This window comes from Rhipicephalus sanguineus, chromosome 1 (genome assembly GCF_013339695.2).
Source record: "Rhipicephalus sanguineus isolate Rsan-2018 chromosome 1, BIME_Rsan_1.4, whole genome shotgun sequence".
In the NCBI taxonomy this organism is placed as follows: Eukaryota; Metazoa; Arthropoda; class Arachnida; order Ixodida; family Ixodidae; genus Rhipicephalus; species Rhipicephalus sanguineus.
Window position 1 is genome coordinate 130,085,696 of NC_051176.1, and position 25,770 is coordinate 130,111,465.

Here is a 25,770-nt window from a genome sequence, read left to right on the forward strand (position 1 = left end):
TTCTGGCTTTTAAAGGGGCCCTGCAAAACTTTTCCAAGTATCCATGGAATGGCTTCATTAAAGGAGCTTATTTTCTCACAAATCGACCACCGCAAAAGTTTTTAGAATCCGTCCTGTATGAGTGGAGTTACAAAGATTTGTCGCAAGCTGTAATTGCTTTCTCCTCTCATACCCACGAAAGCGCTGGAAGCTAAGCAGGGAGGGGTGGCACGGGGGAAGAAAGTATGTCACGATTGCCTCGTGACCTTGAGCACTTTTTCTTTTCATTTTTTTTTTCCTCGAATGTGCGGCGTACTTTCAATGCGATCGTGCGCACGCGAGCAAGTGATGGCCTCCCACGGCAGCCGCAGTAACTACCGAGCGTGCCACGTTCAAATCAGCCAATGACGTGGCTAGCGGCAGTGACGCTGTAAGCATCATTTTTTTTTCAAGAGAAGAGGAAGCACTTTTTAGCCGACTTAGAGAATTTAATGTAAATCCCAGGCCGCGTTCTGCACTATAATCTTTGGCTCACGTGTTCTCGGGAGCCTCAGCTACCGATCGGCAGCATTTTCTGACCATGCTGAAGAAGTGTTGCAGGACCCCTTTAAGCTAGAGACGTAATAATGGTTAAACAAATGTTTACTTTGAATTTGTATGTGTATCGGTCATTTCATTTCTCTGTGAATTTTGATGTGAACTTGTGGATTACAGTGAGCAAAACACAACTTAGAGGCAACTGCTTGACATCATGTGTGTGAGGAGTACTTATTGCTGCAAACTAAAGCTAGGAGAGCAGGCTAGTTGGCATTTCAGTCTCTGTAAGTCTCAGTAAGTGTAACCTGCAGTTTACACTATAGGCATGTTCGTGTTATAGGCTACAAGGTGGCCGGACAAGAATATTCGAACGAATATTTCAGTAATCGAATTCGCTTCGACACGAATTTGAATTATTCGAAATTTCGAAGCATTCGAAATGAACAAAAAGGCATATATTTGAGCACATGTGAGCTGCCTGAGAAGGTGGTTTCACTGCAGTGTAAAGCTGCTATGCCGTGAAACCATCTACCTTAAGAAAATTTGCACTGCTGCAACCACACTTGAAGACTAAATGTAAGTTTAAAAGCATCTTAGGTGGGTTTATATGAGCTAAGTATAGCAAATTTTAAAATGTAGCTTATCTTAAAGCTTATAACTTACACCCTATTACTATTCAAGTCCTGCCACCATTCAAATTTGCTTCCATTTCAAGCCAAAACAGTCACATTCGCACATACCTAGTCTCAATTCTTGAAAATATTGTGCGAGTTAGTTGGGTCATGACAAAAATACCCATTTTTCTTTATAATATGTGATATAACTATTCAAACTATTCAATTAGAAATTATTTGGCTAATCACTATTTGCTTCAAACTTTAGGTTACTATTCGCCCATCCCTAATAAATATCACCCCACAAAGTGGCACAAAACAACATGCCATGCTGCTATAGCGCATTTTTACAATTATCTCAAAAATATGTCTTTCGATTTAGTAGTTCAATTTTGTTTTTTGTTTTTCCCGCATTTTTGCAGTATCCTTGGGGTGCTGTAGTGAGATCCTACACTGTGGTATATGCCAAATTTTGTCATTTAAAGGGGTCATGAGCCACCCCTCAGGCTTGGGGAGAAAACTAGGCTTGTGCGAATAGTAAATTTTAGGTCCGAAGCGAATAGTGATTTGGTCGAAGCGAATTCGAGTAGTTTATATCGCATATTATAAAGAAAAATGAGCATATTTGTCATGACCTAACTAACCAGCACAATATTTTTAAAGTTGAAAGAAGGCATATGCATATGTCATCCTTTTTGGTTCAAAGGGAAGTGGAAGCAACTTTGAGTAGTAGCAGGATTTGACTTTCGGTAGAATGCAAGTGATAACTTGTAAAATATGTAACGATTTAAAATTTACTTATAGCATATAAGCCGGTATAACAAGCGTCTAAACACAAAAAATGATGAATCGATGTGAGGGTAATACAGTAAAACATCATTAATTCGAACTCGGTTATTTCGAAATCCCGCAACATTAGAAGGATTTCTGCGGCCCCGTATTTTGCAATGTAAAGTTTAGTGGATAATTTGAAGCGGCGGTCAGTGCCAGCTCGGTTAATTCGAAAACTTTGGGTGCCATGTGCCAATTCCTGATCCCGATTTAGCCGCAAATCCGCAGAAACGATGGGCCTTAGGAGCCACAAGGCAATGCAATGTAGCGATACTTATGGGTGACAAGTGAAGCATCCCAGCCTCGCTGCTGCCAGCGCAAGAAAAAAAACAAAACAAAAAAAGGCGGTCTCATGGTGAGCTGAAATGTGCGCCTGCAGAAAAGAAGACGTGCTTCACTGCAACACAGCGGTGACACGCGGGCAGCATGACGCATGCTTCTCTCAACGTCGGCGCGTCATGACTTACCCATTCTTTCTGGGAAAATAGAGAAATTAATAAAGGGGCGGTCTGATGGAATTCGCGATGTATGCGAACCTCCGATTGGCGGTTGTTCTGGCAATTTGCGCACTTGCACTGCTGACAGAGTACTTGCCTGCAACGCCTACTTCGAAAACTTCAATGATGATCTTTTCCACCCAGAACACATCGCGAATTCCGTCACACTGGTCATCATTAATTTATTTATTTTAACAGAAAGAAAGGGCGAATGGTCGCATCACGACGCGCTGACGCTGCGAGGAGCAGGTGACACGCTGCCCGCGTGTCACCACTGTGTTGCAGCGAAGCATGTCTTTTTCCGCAGGCGCGCATTTCAGTTGACCACGAGGCCGTTTTTTTTTTCCTCTTTCTTTTTTTTCTATCGCTGGCAGCAGCGAGGCCCACCGTTTCCCCGGTTTAGCGGCATAATTGGGGCCAGGCATTGCTGGAAAACATAACCTTTGTAGCCGCAAACTAGCAGGCACAGCGAACGACCACCTCTGATTACTTCCAGTAATTCAAAGTTCCTTGCATCCCGCCTTTTGTATGTTTGGTTAATTCGAAAACCTGCTTAATTAGATTTTTCACAGTCCCAGTGACTTTGAATTAATGAGGTTTTACGTATGTTCATTTAACCTTGAAGTGGGCCTTCGCGGCAGTGCGGATTTCTCTTGGAAAGGTGTATTCCTGGTATAGCACACCTCCACTGCAGTGAAACCACCTTTACAGGGGGTTACATGCGGTTTATATGTCTATTCGTTCATTTTGAATACTTCGAAATTGGCTAGAATTTAAATGCGTTTCGAAGTGAATTCAAAGACTGTAATATTCGTTCGAATATTTGAAGTGCTCGAATATTCGCACAAGCCTAGAGAAAACTCATCCGCGGATAGCAGCCGCTGCTATGAACAGCTCAGCCAGATCTTGCAGTCGTGCACGGCAACTGGAGTTTAGAAGCTGAGTGTGAAGTTGCTATTTTCTCAGGTGCCCTCTTTCCATACAGAGGCCTGTGCTCACTTTTTGGAGCTGCCAGTGCCTGCTGTTTGACGTTGAACAATAGATAGCTTGCTAAGTCAAAAGTCTACATAAATCAACAGCAGTGTTTGGATCAGATGCGCTTCTTGCCATGGGGTGCCGCCACATGCTGGCGCCACACTGCATAGTCTGCTAACATTACACAGTGAGCCACACTCGCGCATAAGAATTGCAATGGGAGAGAGCAATTGTGTTTCATCATATGCTGATCAAGGCTATGATGTGCACTTCCATAACCTCTTTTCTCCGTGCCATCCCTCCCTGTGTAGCTTCCAGCACGCTTGTCGGGACAAGAGAAGAGAGAAAGTGCTTAAATGACAAATTCGTGTAACTCCGCTTGTTCTTGACACATTTGAAAAATTTTTGCAGCAATTGATTTGTGAGGCAATAAACTCCGGTACGGAGGTTATTCGATGATTACTTGGAAAAGTTGTTTAAGACCCCCTTTAAGAACATCCTCTGACCATAATTTTGGATAGAACAGACCTAGGATACTACGGATCTTTCTCGCTAGACAGTTACGGTTTAGTTGTAGCAAGCATCGACTGTAGTAATCTTTGGGACTAAATTGAGTATGACTGGAAGCAAAGTGAATAGCTTTTTAATTATATTGAATTTATTATTTAAACTAAAACCATTAGAACACCTGAGCTTCAGCATCACAGCATAATGTGACCTCTAATGTACAACTACATTCACATCATAGTATTCATCATTTACCTTATAGAAAGTTCATTACAGCGCAAAACTTAAAGCATGCATAATTTAGAGGAAGCTTTAGTCTTGGAGCTTCTATAAGTATGGAGAAACTTTTTTTTTTTATTTGATAAAGGCTGAAAGTATTTTGAAAGGGGTTTGTTTCATTTATTATAAGAAGTAAAAGATATACTGAAATTGTGATCTCAACATAGCTGCTGCAACCTGTGCCACAGCCGCCATATTTTTGTGGGGCCAGAATGCAAAAATGCTTGTGCACTTAGGTGTAAGCACATGTTAGAAAACCCCGGTTGGTCAAGATTAGAGTCCCTCGCTATCGCGTGTGTCATAATTGAGTTGTGGTTTGGCACGTAAAACACTACTATTAACTCACTTATTTTTAAAAAAGACCTGTTGCTATTGGAGAAAAGAAATATTTTGTCGAGGCTATCGTTTTTTAAAAATAAAACTTGCTGAAAATCAAGGAAATTCCATAAAAATGTAGTGTGAAGTTTACAATTCTTGTAACTCGCAATAAAGTTTATCTTGTGATTTCTGTAAAGCAGATGTATCCGTGGTCTACCTAAAGTACATTTGAAAGCTTCAAAATATTTGCATGCCCTAAAAATCATCCGACTGTTAAGTCACATTTGTGGTTCTTTTTGCAGAGAATTCCATTGTGTCCTAAGTGTAGCCTGGAAGAAGTAGAAGCAAGTGGGGAAATGGCAGTCATGAAGCCTGACATTGTGTTCTTTGGAGAGGGTCTCTCCCAGGAGTTCCACCAGGCCATGAGCCATGACAAAACACAATGTGACCTGCTTATTGTCATGGGCTCCTCACTCAAAGTGCGCCCCGTGGCCCTTATACCCAGTGAGTGCTCTGTCTGTTGTTCTGACCTTGTAATTTTGTTCGCTTGTTGCCCCCTTTCTCTTAAGCTGTTTGTGTGCTTGCTAAATACTGGACCTGGTAATGTTATGTCTGTTTTTAAGTATAGGGGGCGAATGTAGAGTGTAGTCAAAGTATATGTGTGTGACGATGCAGCTACTCTACGTGAAAGTAAAGAAGGGGAGCCACAAAATAAAACGGGTACATAGAAAGGAGACCGACAACACCTGTCCCTGTTTTATTTTGCGCCTCCCCTTCTTTCAAGATGAATCGATACCAACTAGCAGTGGAGGCAATATCTAGGACTTATAGCTGCATGCGGAAACTACATTTTGAAAAAATGTACCTACGTATTTTTGAAAGCCTGTAATATTGCCTTTCTTGACCTAATTTGCATCATTAGCTTCTGAGAGTTTTAGAAAGGATGCTTCTATGTTAGCCAGACCTTGTTACAGTAATGCTATGTCTGTTTTCTGTAGGTTCCATTCCCCCGGAAGTACCCCAGATACTGATCAACCGTGAATCACTGAAGCATGTCACTTTTGATGTGGAGCTCTTGGGTGACTGTGATGTCATCATCAAGGAATTGTGCAACAGGTGGGTTACCTGTTCATTGGCATGAGTTAGCATTATTTACATGTGGCAACAATTAATGATCACTGGCATTTTTCCTCACCTTGAAGGCTTGGCTGGGATGTGGCTCCTAGTGATGGGCCTGTGGCGCCGTTGACAGAACTTACATCATTGCCTCCACAAGTATCCAACAAGTCATCATCGGAAGTGAAAGCGCCTGCTGAGCAGAGTGGGACCACAGCATCAGATGAGAATGGAAACACCCCGACTAGCAGCACATCAGTGGGTGTGTAGACTCTTGTGACATCTATCTGAATTTCTTGCTTAACACCCTTTTTTTTTTTGGATACGATGGTTCCTTGGTATTTATTATACAGATGAAAGGTGATGGGTGGCTTGTAAGGATTGGGGGTTCTTTTCTGCAGTGATTTTCGCTCATTCTTTTAAATTGCCATAAAAACCGGGATACTGTCACCACAGCTGAACCCTCCGAGTACGCAATTTTAAACGTGCAACAAAAGTACATTTCACACAATGTTCATTCTTTAAAAATTATACTGCGCTTCAGCAATTACACAAGAAACTTTGAAAGCACTTTCAATGCTTATATTTCAAGTAGCCAGAGCCCAGCCTAGCCACTGCATAGAAGCCAGTACACCTGAAAAATGCGACACTCTGCACTTGTGCAATGCACTCATTCTTGTGATATGTTCGAAATCACAAACGGCCAATGCAACATTGACATCACAGTCAAGCAGTTGATTCAGTTATTGAACACGTCAGACTATACGTCATGGAAGGCAACACTGTCGTCTTTCACAATCATTTCAAAATACGACACCAGGGTCGAGTTGGCACCATGGGGAACTGCTTGAAATTCATGTTGCTGCTTAACACTTAAAGTAATTAGCTCTAGGCATGCAGAATGAAACTTGCAGGACAAATATCACAAAAGCAGCTTTTACGACTCCGTGGCCTGTCTTGTTAAATTAGTTTGGTAGGTTTGAGTTTCAATAGGTGCCAGTGAGGTACGGAAACCAAAATATTGCGATTTTTCTTCATTTCTGTGACCTAATGAAAATAAACACACGATCATGAAGCTGGAGTTAAATTAACACACGTGCAGCATCTACGACTTAGTGGCCTGTCTTGTTAGATTGACTAGTTTGGTAGGCTTGGGTTTGAATAAGTGCCATTACTAAAATATAGCTACTTTTGTTCATTTCTGTGCCCAAATGAAAATGATCACACGATCACGAAGCTGGAGTGATGGTGCCTTGTGCAAAAAAAAAGAGCACCACCACTTGAGGCCAGTGGTGGTGGTGTGGAGCTTTCTGAATTAACGGTTTCAATTATCAATTGGCCAACATAATTGGAAGTTCTGATTCAATACTGGCAAAAAGTTTCTAATTTCTGGCTATGCGGTTATTGATTATGTGCATGTTTATTATGTGGACGTGAATGTTGCATTTACAATCATGTTGGGATCTGATGTTGATACACAGCAGAAGAAGTCATGCCAGATTCCACCAGTGCCGATATGGTTCCCACAGTGGAGAGCCAGGTTGACAGCTTGGATTGCTCGCCCGAGTGTCCTTGGAAGCCTAGAACAAGAGAGAGCATCGCCTCCAGACTACCAGGTGGGTGTTTGATATATTTATTTACTGTGAAATGTTGTGGTTCTGTCGTAGGGATATTTTGAAGCATTTTAGTTGGCAAATACCGTTTTCTTACATATAACCCACCCCTGCATATAATCCGCACTCCCACTTTTTAAGCACATTTTCCCGTTTTTTGGTGCAGAGTATATGCGAGAAAATACGGTAGTTTGATTGCACAGGCTTTCCAATTATTTCTTAGCTGTTAATGTCTTTTTAATTGTATTTAACAATTTATTGTGCCACATTGAGCATTTGTAGGGCTTTTTTTGTTCTCTCGTGACATTTGACATTAAACCCCACGTGTAGAACAAGGTTTTCTTCTTTTTTTCTAAATTTTAACATGTGAAGCTTCTGTCCCCCGTTTTGGGACGTTAGACCCCCAAGAATTATTAGAAGCTTCTGCCCCTTATTACGTGTGAATACCAGTTTTCAGCCCTAAGTTTGCCATTCCAGTTGTTGCCTCGTGCTATATCATCAATACTTGCAGCCGAGGAAGCGTGATGTTGCGGTCGCGTTGGTAGGCTGCCTTTTGTTTTCAACCTGTGCCATGTTGGCCACGTCAACTTCAAGGTGCGCTTGCATCAGCAATCGACCAGGGTTCGTACAGGTCCTTGGAAACCCTTGAATTTGAAAAGTACATTTTCGAGGCCCTTGAAGGTCCTGGAATTGAATTCTGTCCTTGAAAACCCTTAAATTTCAGGACCAGTGCAGTCTAAAGTCTACAGTGCGACCTGCTTTCTGTTGTAGATTAGCGTCTATGCGGCAAACTTTCCATTTCAGAAACAATACACTGTGAGAGTTTGCTTGTATTCTTTTTTTTCATGGCCCCACCACGGTGGTCTAGTGGTTGTGGCGCTCGAATGCTGGCCCGAAAAAGCATCCGAATTTTCGAGCATGTCCGGAAAATCGGGCGTCCAAAAAATTGGCAGTTGAGTGTAATTGCATTCTGTGAACTTTCTTCGCTCACATTGTTGGTATTATAACGTTTTTTTTTCCTCCGATTTTGCTATCAGTTTGTCAATAAGTGGCCAACCCATCACGTGCACATCCGGAAGTTTCTGACTTACTTAAAACACATGCCCAGCAATACCCCCCCCCCCCCTCTTTCAATTCATAGTCAAAGGAGTGCCCTCTCCAAGAAAAATTCCTGGCTACACCACTGCACTGTGTTTCTCCGAAGTAAACTGCATGGTTTAAGTAGTGCTGCTTGTTATTGTATGATAGCCATATACAGTCAAACCTCGTTAATACGTATCCGCTTTAAACGTACTAACGGTTAAGGGGAGACACTGGTCTCGAAACGAAAAGTTTTATTATTGGAGATATTGTAATGAAATTGGGTGTGTATATGTATTTCTTCCTCCTGTTTTCAAAAATATAATTAGTTTTCATGTACTTCAATTAGTTATCAAATTGTGAGAGCATAAGTGAAATCTAATTAGGTAATTTCTTACGGGTCATTAAGACACTTTCCCTCAGCATTTTTAGGTTCTGTTTAAGATGCAGCTGTAGCCAAAGACCTGCCATGTGGAGCTATGCTATTTATATTGTCACTGAGATATATCATCATATAAGAACTTTCAATTGTATTGACATTGTGTAATCTTGAAATGCAATTAGCTCACATTATTGTTCACAAAATTTCATATGTTCATCTTAGCCACAAAAAAATAGCATAGCTCCACAGTCCTATTTCTTACGAATTCAACGGTATAAAATTTATCAAAATTACCTTACAAAAACATAATGAAAAGATCCGTAAGGCTGGTCAAGTTGGCAAAAAATGTGAAGCTGAGAAAATCGCGTTTGAAGATTGACACGCACTGTATAAATTTCTAAAAGGAACCTTTAACCATAAATTTTATTCACATGTTCCCCATCTGTTTCCCTTCAAAACAAAACAGAAAGTGTCTTGTTCCACCCAAGGAATCATATCTAAAAAAATTTTCCAATGTGCAAAGCATGATCAAAACCCCACCATGACAAGCGGCTGGGGGGTTCTGGAAAAGCCATGGGGTATGAGGCTCAAGCGACTGGCTGCTCATGTCTTTTCAGTCTTTAGGAAGAACCTTCTAGATGTTAGGCAGCATGTTACCCTGGGTAATAGGTTGCTATGCTTGAGAGAATACCTTCAAAGTAGTCCAGGACTGTAATCTTCAGTTGCACCCGTTTTGTGTCTCCTTGCAAGAGTCTTTTTTGTGTTGGTGCTCTTCAGATGAGTTGCATTTGCCTTGCGTAAACGCAGAGAGTCTTTTTCTAGGCTGTGGTCCCAGGGCACAGCCGAGACAAAAGTTTGAGTAAACAACATGGTCATTACAAGGCCAGTGTAGAGCTCAATGATGCAGCCCACACCTATGTGTGAGCTCCGACCTCGCGTCATCCATGAGCCGTCGAACACAACATCGATGTTCCCTATGGGGTTCAGGAAGTCTGTATACAGCTCTTTTATTACTGCCACACTAGCAGCTTCACTTTCAGTCGCTGTGTTTTCGCAGGCTTTCACTAAACTTTTTAGGTGTCCCTGAAACGTCTTGTGGTGCAAGCCTCGGTGCGAAAGGTTCATACACGCACAAAAGTCCGAAAGGGCAGTAACACCTTTGCCTATCATCTGTATCCCCTTCATGGCCCTCATGTTGACTTCGAAGGGAGTGATGGTGGCAGTTCCGCTCACTCTCGGAGAAGAAAATTGCTTCTTCTCGAAATCACAACTGCTGCAAGAAAAAATAAGCTTTACCGCAAGGCCGTACTCCTTGTCCGTTGCCTTCCTCACGCTGAGACTTTTTGCGTCGCATTTGTCGCACTTCGCTTGTGCAAAAAAGTTATTCAAAACTTTCATATCGACGAGCAAAAAATCGGTCCCGGCGTCACCGGTCTGGCACTCCGCGCTTACTCCAAGAAGGTCGAACTTGCGCTGGGTAGCCGACTTTCCAGACAGAACGGTCTTCGTTTGCGCCGATCTCTCAACTCGCTGCGCCTGCTCCGCCGTTGAGTAGTACGCGGCATCAACCCGAAGTGTTTCGCTAGTCGAACTTGGTCCCACGGTGTCGTCAGTTGAAGTTCCCGGCAGGTCCAAAGGGTCCGGCCGCGACTCCAACTCCGCTGCCGACGGTGCACTTGTAGCCGGCGCCTTCTTGTTCCAAGCCCGTTTTTTACGGCTTCCAAAAGCGCGTTGCGTCGATGGTTTCAGACGAGAGTCTCCAGGCATCTCGATCGCGTGGAAAAACTACCGGCACAAAGTAGAGACACGGTCCGTCGAGAAACACGCACGATCGCAAAAGCAGGCGCACACAAACGGACAGCCACGGCGGAGAACCAAACACAAAGAAAAAAAAAATGACGTGTCGGTCGCGCCAGCCAATGGGAGACTCGGAAAGGCGCGCTTGAAAAGCGCGCCGCGTGAGAGCCAATCAGTGGCCTGGAAACGACCTTCAGAAAACCCGCGACGGCGGCCGTTCTGCTTGAGCGACGCCATTTTGAGATGGCGCAAAATGTGCACAAAGAAAACAGCTTCAAATCTAGCCCAAGATGGCGGCGCTCGGCCCGCTGCAACGCTCATGGCGCGCGCGGGAAGTTCGAACAAATTTCGTCCTTTTGGGGACATTTTAGTGCTGCCGGGGTGCTTTGAAAGCCGATTTTATCGCGTTTCCCGACCGAATTTAGCGTTAGCAATTTGAGAGTAGGTGCTCAGAAGTACAAACGCCTCGAAAATAAGCTTTGCGAAAAATCGATTTTTTGACCATTTTTGACCGTTCCAAGACCCGCGTCTCCCCTTAAGACGTAGTTGCGACGAATCCCCGACCGACTCCCATAGAGCCCAATGCATTCGCTGACCGCTTAAGCCGTAGTGGTTCGCCCTATGCCTACCGGTTAGTACGTACCCTGCATCCCGAGATCACTTTTTGTGCCATAAACTTTTACTGCACCTCTGAAATTTTCGACGCCACAATGTGCCGCCTAAGGTTTTCCGTCTTTTCTAGAAATACGGAGATCGGTTGATCACCGATTCCGACTTCCGTGCGATTGCGGTGACGCATTTGCTCGTAAGCATCGGGAAAGAACGAAGGCGAGGCGGCGCCACCGATGAACGCACCAGCATGACTTATCGCCGACAACCTTATCACAATAAGTATCTTCAGCTATCTGCCCGGGCACGTGTGCAGCACAGCGCTACTTTAAGCCTACTGCACGCTTTTACTTGGCGACAACCTCAACGCGCTGGGCCGCCGATCGCTGCCGCCTCATGCGGGGCTGTGTTCAAGTGCCCACCGCTTTGTAGAAACGAAATCAGATCGCTGTTGCGGGTCGCGGACGCCGTGAAACCTCGCTGCATTGACGCTATCACGCTAAACACACGTGTACGGTACAGCAAGCGTAGCGCAGTTGTAAGCATATTGTACGCTTTTATTAGGCGACCACCCAACGCGCCTCCGTCTGCTGCCGCCGCTACAGTGTCGCAGAGGAAGCTCGACATCGCTGCGTTAACCGAACAAGCTACTCGGCGCATCTGTGCACGGTCTGGAACGAAGTGGGCACGTAGTGACGGCGTACGAGAGCCGAGCAGGCGACGCGCTGCAGGCAACTACCCAGAAGATGATCGGCTCCACGCGGCCGTATCGCGTGTCAGTTTTCGTTTAGTAGCAGATCGCGGTACAGACGCATACACATATATCGCGGAATGCAGACACTGTCCGTTTTGTCGCTACGTCGGTCACTGCATATCCCGGACCCTTCAATAGTTTCGAAATTCTCTTTGGCGTGGCCACCGCGCGCTATCGGGCGATCATGCGAGAGTGCTAGGATCTTTTCTCCACTTTGGCAAAAAGAAAGAAAAGGCTTTGCGATGGGTACTTTAGGCAATATTTCCTGTGGCACTCTATTTCTTTGCTAGTGGCGATGGCATACGCCAGGAGAGGCAAATTTGTGCTTGGTGGTTAATGCGTACTACCGTTTAGTGCGTAGTTATGCCGCGGTAGAGCACTGCACGGGCCCGGGCCGGCCCGAAAGCCCGGGCCCGGCCCGGCCCGCGGGCCGGGCCGTCCGAAGCGTTTTCCGGCGGGCCCGGGCTGGGCTTGGGCTTGAAAGTGCGGGCCCGGGCCGGGCCCGGGCTTGAAGCCGAGGGCCTGGGCCGGGCCCGGGCTTGAGGCTGCGGGCCGGGCCGGACTCAGACCCGCTCATTAAAAGGCGTAAGTCGGGCCTTCGAGCACACGCGAACGTTATGCATTGCATAAGCTGGAGTGACACGTGCAAAGAGCTGGGTCTTAGTAAAGCTTAGCAATAAAAATAGAAAAACAGTTTTTTTTTAATCTCGAGAGTTTGCCCAACGGCATACATAGTTAAATATACAGGTAGAGGCCAGCTTCCGCTATGGTGGGGCCCATAGAGCCACAAATCATAATCTGGTGGTCTTGTCGGATGAAGGCCGGCCCAAGTGCTATTTTTTTCACCCGTATAGATATAGATTGGCACTGTATATTTTCACTAACGTTTCGTCTGCTGGACCAGACTCTGTCAAAGTAACAGGTTCTCCATGGTGGGTTTCCTTAGAAACACGCCAGATCACGTATATATATATATATATATATATATATATATATATATATATATATACAGCACTAACAATGGGACAGATCACGGTTGTTTCCATGGGAGGAATAATGATTTCGGTCTTTTATTCGAGGTTGGCACATACGGTACATTTCATTTATATTCCTTGCTATTACGTGCCAAAACCACGATAGGATTACGAGGCACGCCGTAGTGGAACTGCATCAATTTCGACCACCTCGAGTTCACTAACGTGCACCTAAGGATAAGTATATACACGGGTGTTCTTGCATTTCTCCCCCATGAAATTGCGGCGCAGTGGCCGCGGGAATCGCACCCGCGTCCTAGGTCTTAACAGCGAAACAGCTTAACCGCTGAGCTACCACCGCGGGCAAAGGAACATTTCGATGCATGTACACACCGGAGTTTCCGTCCGATCGCCCGCTACAAAGCGCACGGCATCATTAATAATCATCATCAACAACTAATATCCTCTAGTGGGCCCGGGTCGGGCCTGGTCGTGAACAAGCGCACCCTGGATTAGTTTAGTAATGAACGCCCGGGCCCGGACCGGGCCCGGGCTTGGAACGGCGGGCCCGGGCCGGGCTCGGGCTGGGTACGGTCAAGTACGCCCGGGCCCGGGTCGGGCCCGCGCTTGGAACGACGGGCCCGGGCTGGGCTCGGGCTTCATAAAGCGGGCCCGGGCCGGGCCCGGGCCGTAAAATCCGGCCCGTGCAGTGCTCTATGCCGCGGTCCCGGCAGGTACGTATTAACGAGGTTTCACTGTAGACTCATTATAGTGGCCCACTTTTTTCCAGAAGCTTCACTTGGAAAGTCTACCTGTGACTACTAGTAGAGTTCACCTATATGAAATATGACCATTCCAAATGAACATTGATATGAACAGTAGTAAAATCATTTCAAATTTCATTCCTACCCGGAGGTTGCAGGATGGAATCCCGGCCACTGTGGCTGCATTTTCGATGGAGGCGAAAATGCCTGAGGCTCGCGTACTTCGATTTAGGTGCACATTAAAGAACCCCAGGTGGTCGAAATTTTTAGAGCCCTCCATTATGACATTCCTCATAATCATATTGTGGTTTTGGGACGTTAAACCCCAACAATTATTATTAAACTTTATCCAGAAGAATATAAATGCTATGAACAGTGCTTGTTTATGTAAACCTCACACTCTAAAGTGCATTCAACATATCGAATGGCATTGTGCACAAACCTTAGAAGGCCTTTTGCAGTAGCATGTGCAGCCTACATAACCTGCTGCATCAGGGCAACTGTGTGTGTATGCAGGCTGCTATGGCAAACAGTGTCCTCCTCTCAGTACCTGCACCTGTGCTGTGATAAATGTAGCTGACACAACATCAGAATGAAGTGGAAAGTCTGGAGAACAGAGGGGGAGGAACTTTTCAGGATAGATTAGTACCGTATTTACTCTATTCTACTGCGACCAAAAAAAAAGTAATACATCGATTGTAATGCGCACCCATTTTTCATGAGAGAAAAGAACAAAAAAAAGTCCATAGGAGTCAAACTTCGCACATTCAGAAGAACATGTATTTGGGTTTTAAAGAACTAAAGTTTCAAAAAAGTAAAACACAAAGTCAAAAAGCGGGCCTTGCCGCTAAAATTGTCACCGCTACGGGGGCGATACGAGTCGCGTAATGGATCAGTCCTCGTCGCTGTCGGACAACTCCTTGTCGCTGTCAACGCTCTGATTTCGGGAAACCGGCCCTGCTTTGGTCCACTGAAACCTTTTCGTGAAGCTTTGCTGTTAAAAATCTTCTGCTTCTATTTGCGCCAGTCTCGCACGCACGTTTCGGGAACTCCGAACTATATCCGAACGACCGCGATGCGGCCCGATTTCCGTCCGTCTCTCTGCACATGTAATAACTATTCTTTTAAATGCGGCATCGTGGTACACTCGTCGAGTATTTGGAGTCGGCACTTCCATGCCGTCGATGTGAACGCAGAACGGGATGACAATTTCCTCAGCACACGTACGAACTGAAAAAATGGCAGAAATCGTAGAAGGCGGCCATTTTGAAATGTCGATGGCAATACGATAACCCAGTTTCTTTTTTTTTTCTTTTTTTTTTCGGTACTCGATTCTAACGCGCATGCGATTTTTGGACTCGTTTTTCCGGAAAAAAGGTGCGCGTTAGATTCGAGTAAATACGTTATATGGATGTGGCAAAATTGCTTGAATGAAGTGCTTGTGCTGCCATTTTGCCTGCTTTCTTCTGCTATATTTCTAGGGCTCCGTGTTTTCGGATAATCCGAAAAAACCTGATAACCACTCGTTGGTAAAATTTTTGACAATTCGGATTTAACCAATAAACTTCTTTTTTAGCAGCCTATATGACCCTGTTCCGTCCTTTATTGAAAGGGTATTTTTTAAGTGGTCATCGACACATCGGTGGGTCGGCCGATATAAACTTTACCTCACGTGAACAGTATCTCGTAGACTGCACAAATCGCACATTTAACAAAAAGCCTTGTCACGCACGAGGCGAGAGACGTAAACGTACGTAGGAATCCAGGGAGAGTGAGACGTCTTGATATACGGTCCCCTGGCAGCATTAAGACGCGCCAGACATCGAATATATGGACCTCGTAAAGTATGCTTGTGTCTATTACAAGTTGTAATGCGTTCAAACCTTCCAGACAACTAAAATACGCTTCAGCTACAAGGGTTCTTAGGTGGGCTAGTTGGTTCATGAACATTGTGGCAGAACATCGCAGAAAATGGGACGAAGAGCACGCAGGACACAGCGCTGTGTCCTTTGTGCTCTTCGTCCCGTTTTCTGTGCTGTTCTGCTGCAATGCTTCTTGTGTTGTGATGTTTTCGTGTTCAGATGTCATTTCATCTAAGATATTGGAGAGTTGAGAATAATGCAAAATTAAACTCTGAATTTTGGTGAATTGGGAATTTATGCAAAATAAACTTCGATAAACGTCGTATTTCTGCCAAAAAAGCAAACTCCAAAAAACACTCAGAATTTGAAGAAAAAAAAACTCCGAAAACACGGAGCCCTATATATTTCCTATAGTTCCACATTGTTGGTGCTTCCAAATCTTTGCCTCGAAACTTGTGGGCAGCACTGCTAAAAATATAGTGTGAAAAATTGCCATAAATGCACTTAGCGTGAAATCGGGGTGCGTACAGGTCCTTCAAATTCTTGAAAACCTTTGAATTTGAAAAATGCATTTTCAAGGCCCTTGAAGGTCCTGGAATTTTTCCCGTCCTTGAAAATCCTTGAATTTCCTGTACAGTGCACTCTCATATCGACATTGTGACCTTCGTAATGTGGTAGATAAGAGTGTCGAGCTGACAAACGCCCCATTTCAGAAGCACTAATGTGGCCCGAGAACACATGGTTCCGTTTTGCTGAACCGCACAAGTCAGTTTCGCAGCAAGGGTGAAGCAGTGAATGCGATAGCAAGAAATTAGAATGTAACACGAAGAACAGCAAGCAACTCGATACTTGCAGCACACCACTCAAGCACAAAGAATGCACGAAAAGAACACACACAGGATGAGCACGAACGAACAACTGTCACAGCTCGACACTTGCAGCGCGATGCTTAACTCTTTCGCTACCGCGGGAAAAGGGGCCGTTTTTACTAAATGTGAAAAATAATTTTTTCCGGCTACATACTAATGCCTTATTTACATTGTTTCGTAGCAAAATGTAGCTAAAAAAATGCTCTGCCCAATAACATAATTGTTGTACATATATTTATTACACATATTAATGAAAAAAAATGTTTATAAAGAAAAGTTTATACAGTGATTATACATTTAAAGGGGTCATGAAGCACCCCTTGGACTTGTTGAAAAAACACATCCGGCGGAAAGCTGACACGGCTATGAACTGCTCTGCCAAATATTACAGTCGTGCGCGCCACGTAAAGGCCACAAGCAGAGCGCGAAGTTGTCGTTTCCCCAGGCACCCTCTTTTCAAACAGAGGCCGGTTCTCACTCTCGTCAGTGGGCGGGGCGTCTGCACGTTGACGTCGCGGATCTGCCAGTTTACGTCGCAAGAGACATAGCATGCTTATTGGCCGATAGCCGACGTAAATCGAGAGCGGCGTTCGGATCAGATACGCTTCTTGCCGCGGGGTGCCGCCACTTGCGGCGCCGCACTCCTCAGTACACGGTAGCCGCACTCGCGCAAGCGAATCACAGCGGGAGAGCGATCGCGTTTCATGACGCGCGCTGACGTAACTTCTTTCCCCCATGCCATCCCTCCCTGTCTAGCTTCCAGTGCGCTCGTCGGCACGAGAAAAGAGAGAAAGCGCTGGGAGCGTGCGCCAAACCCCCGTAACTCCACTGATTCTTGACGGATTTGAGAAATTTTTGCGGCAATCGATTCGGGAGGCAGTAAACTCCGATACTGAGGTCATTAGATCATTTCTTGGAAAAGTGGTTCATGACCCCTTTAACACTTTAAAGAAGAGGATAACTTAAAAAATAATGAGGTTAAAAAAATTCAAGATATACAATTTGTAGCTTCTTATGTTGCAAAAAGGTTCTACAAGTTTCAAAAATTATTGCTAAAAACTGTTTTTCCCACGAAAACGAAAGTTAGTGAGGGTGCATCTCGTGCCATTCTCGAAAGCAGTCCCTCGTCGGGATGAAACAAAGATAGACGCCGCATGGCTGACACGAAACTGCTGTTTTCATCTGTGTCTTTCGTTTGTCATAGCAGAGCTTGCATTTTCGGCGTTTTTCTTGCACCTGGGGCTTGTGTTCGGACTTTTTTGGAGGTGGAGGAGGGGGAACATGTCTTACGTCCATGCCAAGAATCTTGACTTGACGTATCCTCGTCATCGGTGCTGAAATCTGATGAGTCAACATCTTCTCCAGACTCACTGCTGCTGATTACATCCTCAAAGTCGACTGTTGATGCGCTGGATTGGCTAGAAACGCGTCGTCTTTTGGGTACGCCTACACGCGATGACAACGCCAATGCGCGCGCAGCAACCCTAAGCTTTTTGCGGCGAGAGAAAACTTTCCCGTAGCAAAAAACAAGCAAAACATCGCAGATTGCTTTGTGTGTTCCCACTTTCTTACCTAGATGGTGCTAGGCGCCCGTAAACTGCGCGACGACGCGAGAATTCAAACTTGAAATGCATCGTTCAAATTGAACGATTTGAATAGGCACGGTAGCGAAAGAGTTAAGGGGGGACGTGGCAATGAAAGCTATCTTTGTTATTTATGGAGCTAAAGTGATGAAATTCGGCATGCAGATATGATAGGTTGTGCTGATATCATAACTGAAATCGGTTTTGAGCTATCTCTTGTAGTTTTTGAGTTGCAACACTTTAAAGACTTTCATTGTCGTCCCAAAATTAATTAATGAATTAAACATAAGTTCGTCAAGATTTTTGCATAATGATATTCACAAAGGCCCATTCTGTGCCGTAAAGCTATTGGTTTATTTTTTGATATTCAAATACGCACACACAAAAATTTTTGAAAATTTTCTTGTACATATTGTCTTACTAACAACTTTTACAAAAAGCCAATTATAAAAATCTGCACGACATGCAGACAGATATGGACAGTTTTACGGCATTCAACAATGTCTCAGGATCTAAGCGCAGAAAACGGAACGGTTATATCTTTATTTATTGTGAAATGGCGTATGAATGACTGACAGCAACTGTTCAAAAAATGAAAGCTAAAAAAATGGAACTCGGAAGGAAGCTGGTTCTATTTTTCATCGGAGCAATGCAGCTTTGCTGCTATCTTGAGCTCTATCTGTCCTCTTTATGATGACGCCAATATGGCAGCACTGTGTCAAGGGAAAACTGCAGATTTGCATTTTCTAAAGCCCAATTTTTTCACAGTTTTTGATGACAGCACACTAGTAAAATGCTTCTTTTTTTTTCAACTTCTACTGCTTATTTTGGTCTAATATTTCAACGTGGCCTCCAAGATTGTGAGCCGCCAGGTTTCTCTCCAGCCATGCCAATCGCACGGAGACGGCGGGATTTGAGAGGTAGGCCTGGCCGACACCTCTTCTGCACCGGGGAAGCCGCTGCGCTATTGGTGTAGCTGGGATGAGGCAAGGAAAGAATGGTTTCGCGCTGCTATATGATCTTCCACTGACTTGGAAATGACAGCTTATTGTGTACAGCAGTAATGATCATGTTAGAAACCGCCCAAATTGAACGGACCAAACTTGTCACTCTGCATCAGTCATGCTTCCTTCTTATGATGTCGGCACCGGGTTTGGCACGGCCAGACAGACCTGTGGCAAAGGTGAAATCTGTGCTCGCATAGCTTTCCAGCCTCTCTAGCACAATGCTTCGTGCTCTCCTGATAGCTTCCTATGGTTCCCTTCCGAACTACATTAAAAAAAAACGCTCAAGCGTGTGCAGTGAGTTTTCTGCGCGTGCGGCGAGTGCGTGGACCTGCACAATGGCGACCCCGCTGCTAGCATTCCTCGCAGATGACGTTAAGTGCATACCACCAATACGTTTATTTATCTTTGTATAAGTGAAATAACATTATGCTGAATGTTTTGAATAGGTTTGGTGAACTTCAAGCTTATACGGGAGAAATCTCAACTGGTGTTATAAGAGTTCATCGTGTGTTGTCAGCCTTTTTTTTTTCTCTACTGTTTCAGACTTGCAAAGTGATTGGCTAGTCTTTATTAACATCATTTTGATATCCATTTATTCATTTAAGTGCAATAAAATTAGTAATTTATGAAAATTTTAGAGTAACAAAATTCCAACTTTGCATGCCGCTTTGAGTCCTTGAAAAATCTGCGACAGGTCCTGGAAAGTCCTTGAATATCCTTGAAGTTTGCTTTGCAAACCTGTACGAACCCTGGAAATGTCTGCCTTAGCAAATTGTGTAATCTTGCTGGAAAATGTCATAAATGATAATTTTTTAGCAAATTACATTTTTTAATGTGCACCTCTGTGAGTGGTGAGCAGCTTGAACTTGTCCTTGCATTATAGAGCACTGCTCGTAAACTCAAGAGCATCATGGTGTCATGCTGGAAAATGCGTTATGAGAGAAAGTTGTGAACCATTGTTACTTATTCAAGGGAGTCGTGTTTATCTAAGATGAGCAACTGCAAAAGTCTTGTGCATAGATACAGTATAACCTCGTTACAATGGATCTCTTTACAACAGACATTCGGATATTACATACCAATTTGCGGCGTTATGCCGACCTCTGTATTTGTTCCATTGATTGAGCTTCGTTTACAAAGGATTCTAGTACAACGGACATTCGGATATAATTGACTAAAATGTCAGGCCAGCAAGGTGGTCAGGACTCCTTTAGAGCGGATTTTTCCACCATGGTCATTAACTTTCGACTTCAAACATCGCTTAGCATACTTTCGGGACGGGAGCAGCGCGCCACGGATATCGACGTACCGATTTAAGAACGAAGGCCGCCGATCTCCGGCCTGTCAATGATCAGCTATGCCTAGCTGTAGCGACAAAAAATCGGTGCGCAGCGTGCTTGGTGTTGCGTCTTCGGATGCTGACAAGCGTAATTGCGAGCCGCTGCCACCGCTTCTCCGAGCGGTCGCTGCGTGGCGAGCTTGGCCGTGGGGTCCGCTGCCGATGCGCAAAATGCCCATCCGCGGTTCTGAAGAGCCAGCGGGCTATGCGATTCGTTGCTTGCAACGAAGGAGATTGGGGCTTCTTCGCTTTCGCATGTCCGCTAGCGCGATGTTCTTGTCTGCAAAGTTCGGATTTGTCTCGTACATCGACACCGTGAGCGGAGTTAGGCCTAGCCACGGCATCGAGTAGAATGCTCGGTTGCGATGTGCGTGGCCGCGGTGCCCGATGTTTCAAAGTGCGTCATGCTCGATTGCGAGTATAAAGAGTTGTCCCGCGGTGGTCTTCGTCATAAGCTCCGAAATGCTGATAAGAAGAACCTCGAACAGCGGGTCCAACCAGTCAACGCTATTAGTCGCACGTCTGCGATGTTCGCGACGAGTGCGGCGCGCTATCGTAATCTGATGATTGAGCTTCCGCTTGCAGCTGCCCAACTAAAGGCTGTTTCACATGCCGCGATTGCAGCGAAGAAAATCGCTCGGTTCGCTCTATTCGCAACCGCCGCTATTGGCGGTTTCGTTTCACATAGACTGCGAATGGTCTGCGATTTTCGCTTTGCGACTGGCGCGGCGCTAAGTTGCTTGCTGCCGTTGTTTGCGGCAGACACTGCATAAATTTCTAGTGTAATGTACCGATCTGTGCGTTATGATATTCTTAACTTTTCATCACCGGTAGTGTCATTTCGAAACACTTTCTAATCTAAATTCACTTGAGAATACGCAACAACGGCCATAACCAAAACAAGCTCGTTGGCGCAATTTCGACGGCTCGGCCGGGTCGGCCCATTTTCGACGGGTCTTGAATAAAAAATCGCCCCGCCGCTGCGAACAGAGCAAAAAATTTCCAACATGTTGGTCGCTCGCTGCTGACCGCTGCAGCGAGAGCGATCGGCCGTTTTTTTCGCTGTGAGCGAATTCGCAGCCTGAAAATCGCTCTCATTTGTGTCATGTGAAACAGCCTTAAGTCGTTCTAAATTATCGTCGACCCATGAACACAGAACGAGTGTGAACGTGTCACTAAGTAGCGCAATTTTCGACAGCCATGACATCGCGACGCACAAGCCAGCGCTGCGCAAGCAGCAGACGACAATCCCGAAGCGAGCATCACAGAAGAAGCAGCAAAAACGTGCTTTTTGTACACTTGTTAGTGAATGGAGGAACCAGCTGAAACGGAGAACTTCAACACGGAGAAATGCTCTTTACGACGAGCCCAAATTGGTGGCGCCCGGTTGCACCGTTGCCGACCTATAATTTTGAAAAACACTTTTTTTTTTTTGCTATTTCCGCAATTCTCGCAAAGTCAGCAGACGCAAAGAAAAATTTTTATAGCACTTCTACGTAGTTTTCATTGAAGATATTTTGGAATCAGATAGAAAATGGGCTACAGAAACTGAAAATGTGATTTTCCAAAAATCGCATTTTTTTTTTGGTCCCCCGTTGAAAATAAGACCATATTTGTGACTCGTAATTCTCTCCGGTTATAACAGACCCATTCAGTGTTTACGTAAAGGTCTGCTGTAACAGTACTTGGATTTTACATACTCCTTTTACAACAGACCAAAATCCGCTTCACTATGAAGGTCTGTTGTAATGAGGTTATACTGTAGTTGTCCAATCTTTTACTTCCCAGTACCAGGTGGCAGGTACAGTCGAACCCACATATATTGAACTTGCAAAAAAACGGGAATCAATTTGATATATGATATAATTCAATATAAAACTTTTAAACAATTTACCATATTTTCGGTGCGCAAGTTGGCTTCATGTCTTTGCTTCATGATAATGCAAGGAAGGCGGCTTCACGGCAATATGTGTAGATTATTATTAATTTTTTTTATGCAGTTCGTAGTTCGGGGTGTGGGTTATATGCAAGAAAATATGGTAGCGATGTAAATATCACCTCAATAACTTCATACGCAGCTGTGGATACTCGTCGGGCACCGGAAGCCTCTAGTCTTGCGTGTAATGTTGGCCTTGTTTTTCAATATCATACTTGGCGTGCTTCTTGGGATGCTCTACGCACCGGCAACATTAGACTTCTTTTCTCTGCATTAGACTGTGTTGATTATTGCAGTGATTCCACTCCTGCGCCAAAGTGCGCCAAATTGTATTTACTGCGCCATCCTGATAATATCGACGAAATTTGCGCCAAACTGCGCCAAAGTCTCGGGTTTGGGGGCGTCTATCACCGGCAATCGAACCGCCGGCGCGTCAGAACATGTGCAGCTCGATCTTGGGGCTGCCAATAAAATCGCAATCATGGACCAAGAATTATTGCGCTGAATAAATAGAGCTCGCGTGTGCGTTCCGAGTAAGCCACGATGCCATGCACGGTGCCGACGCAGCTTCTGTTCTGCAAGTCGGCTCGACAGCAAAAACGCGGTCTCCGCAGAGGCTCGTGACGTCTAGGCCTATCGGTAGCGAGAAAGTGCGACGGCGATTCATCGGCGGACGTCGTCTGTTCCAGAAACGCTGCTGATAGCTCGTTTCAAGCGTCGCACGGCCCGTAAGGAAAGCAATGTTCAGTAATAACTACATGAGTGCCGCTAAAATGTCTGTCACTACTGTTTCCGGACATCGCGGTATGAAATCTGGGATCGCTCGCAGTAGATATATTGGACAATATCGAATTTTCCTTGCTTCGCGTTTATGGAAGAGCACGCGAACGGTGGAAACGTGTTGACACTTTTCCTCAGATATACTTTATCCATGGACCTTCGTCCAGAACAGCTTTTATTGCGATAGCAATTATATGGACAGTCTCGGCTGGAAAATGTCCGTCTCCGTCGCCGTCATGCACCGTATATGTATAAGTATGTATATATATATATAAAAGCCCCAAAGAAAAATAATTCAGAAAAATGCTTCCGAAGCACGGAATCGAACCAGGGACCTCATGCTCCGCAGCGAGTGGCGCTATCCACTACGCCACGAAACGCAGATCCTCCACGTAGCTAACGGCGAGCGTTATATACATACCCTTTACCGCTGGACGGACTCAGAGACGGCAGGCGATAATTAGCGTTTCTTCATTACCAGCGAGATGGCGCTAGCAGCACGACGGGCGCATTTAAAAGTCGTCGTCGAGCTCGCTCGCTTCTTATATTTGCGCAGCGAGAACATTGCCCTTCCGTTGTCTGCTCGCGCGGTTTTCTCGCGGTGAGGGGAAGAGGAATGTTTCACGCTTTCACCGTGATGTCCGCGCTCATGTTACCGAGCGTACGAAAGTCACTCGAGCTGAAGGGACGCCGCTAAACGAACAAACAGAAGATGAGCGCGAACTATCAAGTGTCACAGCTCGACAGTTGAAGCACGCTAGTTTCCTTCGCTGCTTCGGCCGCCTTTGCAACAGGAACGCTGTTCAAACTGAGAGTATCCATTGGCGAGCCTCACTTCGTATTGCATTAATTTCTTGCTATCGCATTCATTCCTTCGCCCTTGCGGCGAAACTGTGACTTTTTTTCGTGATTCCTTCCGCCAGCACGTCCGAGTTTGTAATCACTCTGCGGTAAATACCCCCTAAAAGGCCCTGCCCTTTCGAGCTCACGTGCTAGGGTTCCAATTCGAATTTTTTGCTTGCTTTTTTAAAAATGTCATCTCATTAGTAAAATCATATCTCCTGGTCGGAGCAGCCGCAAATGCGCAGCTGTCAGTAGCGGGCCCGTCGCTGACGGCCCACAGCGAAGCGGCTACGCCATGTTACACGTCCGCCATTCGCTTTCGGGGGTCAATAGCTAACGGTTAAAAAAAAAAAAACTCAGTTTCGCTTAAGAGCGAAGCAATGAATGCGATACCAAAAAATTTTACTGTGAAACAAAGTAAGACTAGCAGCTAACTCTTTTGGTTCCGATCTCGCGTAACTCAACAAAACGCTGGTTTAAGGGAATATGGCCCCTCCAGGAACCGAACCGTTTTCTTGCTCTGAGTTCTCTAAACGCGAAGTAAGCGTTGAGAGCACAGCAAGTTTACGAGCCGTCTCCTGATGCCTAGAGGTAGCGCGCGCGCAAGCGACTGCGTCCTTCGAACGATGCGCCCCCCCTTCCGCTCCCCTGGCGTCCCTTCATGCTCCTTACGAAAGACGGGCGGGGCGTTTCCTCTCTGTTTGATGAGCAATCGACGGCAGGCCCGCACGCGGGAAGATGTTATCTCATGCGCTGTCCGTGCGGCGGAGACAGACGGCCGGCTAGTTTAATCTCCGCTTCAGCCGCGTTCGTCGCCAGCGCTCGCGAGCTTTTACCCGCGGCTAGAATGCGCGTGGTGATGTTATTAATTTGGACTTTATACGGAAATTACGGCAACGGCGACGGCAAAAATCCGCCGAGAGTGTCCATGTAATTGCTATCGCAAGGGTCAATGTACGGGGCAGATTTTGCGCCCCCCCTCTTAGGTAATTATGGGGGGCGCCCCCCCTGCCCCCCCCCCCCCCCGTGCGCACGCCTATGCTCCTGAGATGATTTTTTCCATGAGATTTGCAATGAATCGAAATATTTCTAGCCTTCATAAGAGCCCCATAATAATACTCAGGAGCTTGAATGTTAATGCAATATGCTTCTGTATTGCACTCCAGGATGTAAAATTCGCTACTCCAAAGTGCTCCCAGATGCAAAATTATCTGCTCCAAAGTGCTCCAAGATGAAAATTTTGCTGCTCCAAAGTGCTCCAAAACGGAAATTTTGCTGCTCCATAAATTGCTCCAAATCAGAAGTCCTCGGTAGCATCACTGTTATTGCCAGCCTTGCAGTGAACCACCAGGTTCTTTCGTTTTACGGCAGCCATTCTGTCAACAAAGCGAGCAGAGAAGCGAACGACGACCCTGCACGACGGGCCGACGTGCGCGACGACAAGTAATAAGGCACACGATGGCAAGCGGGTAGTTTCTACTCGCTCTGCGTGGCGCCCTCTTAATCGCACCGCTTATTCTCCCAAATGCATGCGGCAGTGTCCTCTTTCATGACGGAAAGCCAACTTTTTGGAGTGTTTCGCACTGCCAGATGTTCGATATACAAGTGTTTCGGCTATTTTTGTTCGATGTAGCCATTAATTTTCCTATGCACTGATGTTAAAGCATTGTCGTGCTCAAAGATAGTTTAGTATATAGTTTCTACTCGCTCTGCGCGGCGCCCTCCTAATCACACCGTTTATTCTCCCAAATGCATGCGGCAGTGTCCCCTTTCATGAGGGAAGGCCAACTTTCTGGAGCGTTTCACACTGCCAGATGTTCAATACTATGTTTTGAAATTTTAAAGCATTGTTCGATTTACCTGAGTTTGATATAGTTGGGTTTGACTGTATTGCTTTGTCATTGTATGTTAGTAACCATAGAGAA

The 25,770-nt window shown here is 45.3% G+C and overlaps 1 protein-coding gene across 4 annotated transcripts in view; it reads left to right on the forward strand.

Moving 5' to 3' along the window:
• LOC119397902 (NAD-dependent protein deacetylase sirtuin-1) overlaps positions 1 to 25,770 on the forward strand; it is a 46,836-nt gene that overhangs the window by 18,106 nt on the left and 2,960 nt on the right. For 3 of the 4 annotated variants that reach the window (XM_049416443.1, XM_037665215.1, XM_037665225.1), the window contains exons 8-11: positions 4,840 to 5,041; positions 5,536 to 5,653; positions 5,740 to 5,915; positions 7,135 to 7,269. In XM_049416443.1, the coding sequence (XP_049272400.1) occupies positions 4,840 to 5,041; positions 5,536 to 5,653; positions 5,740 to 5,915; positions 7,135 to 7,269 (631 nt within the window). The remainder of the gene's footprint in view (positions 1 to 4,839; positions 5,042 to 5,535; positions 5,654 to 5,739; positions 5,916 to 7,134; positions 7,270 to 25,770) is intronic. The other variant, XM_037665221.1, reaches the window with a different exon arrangement.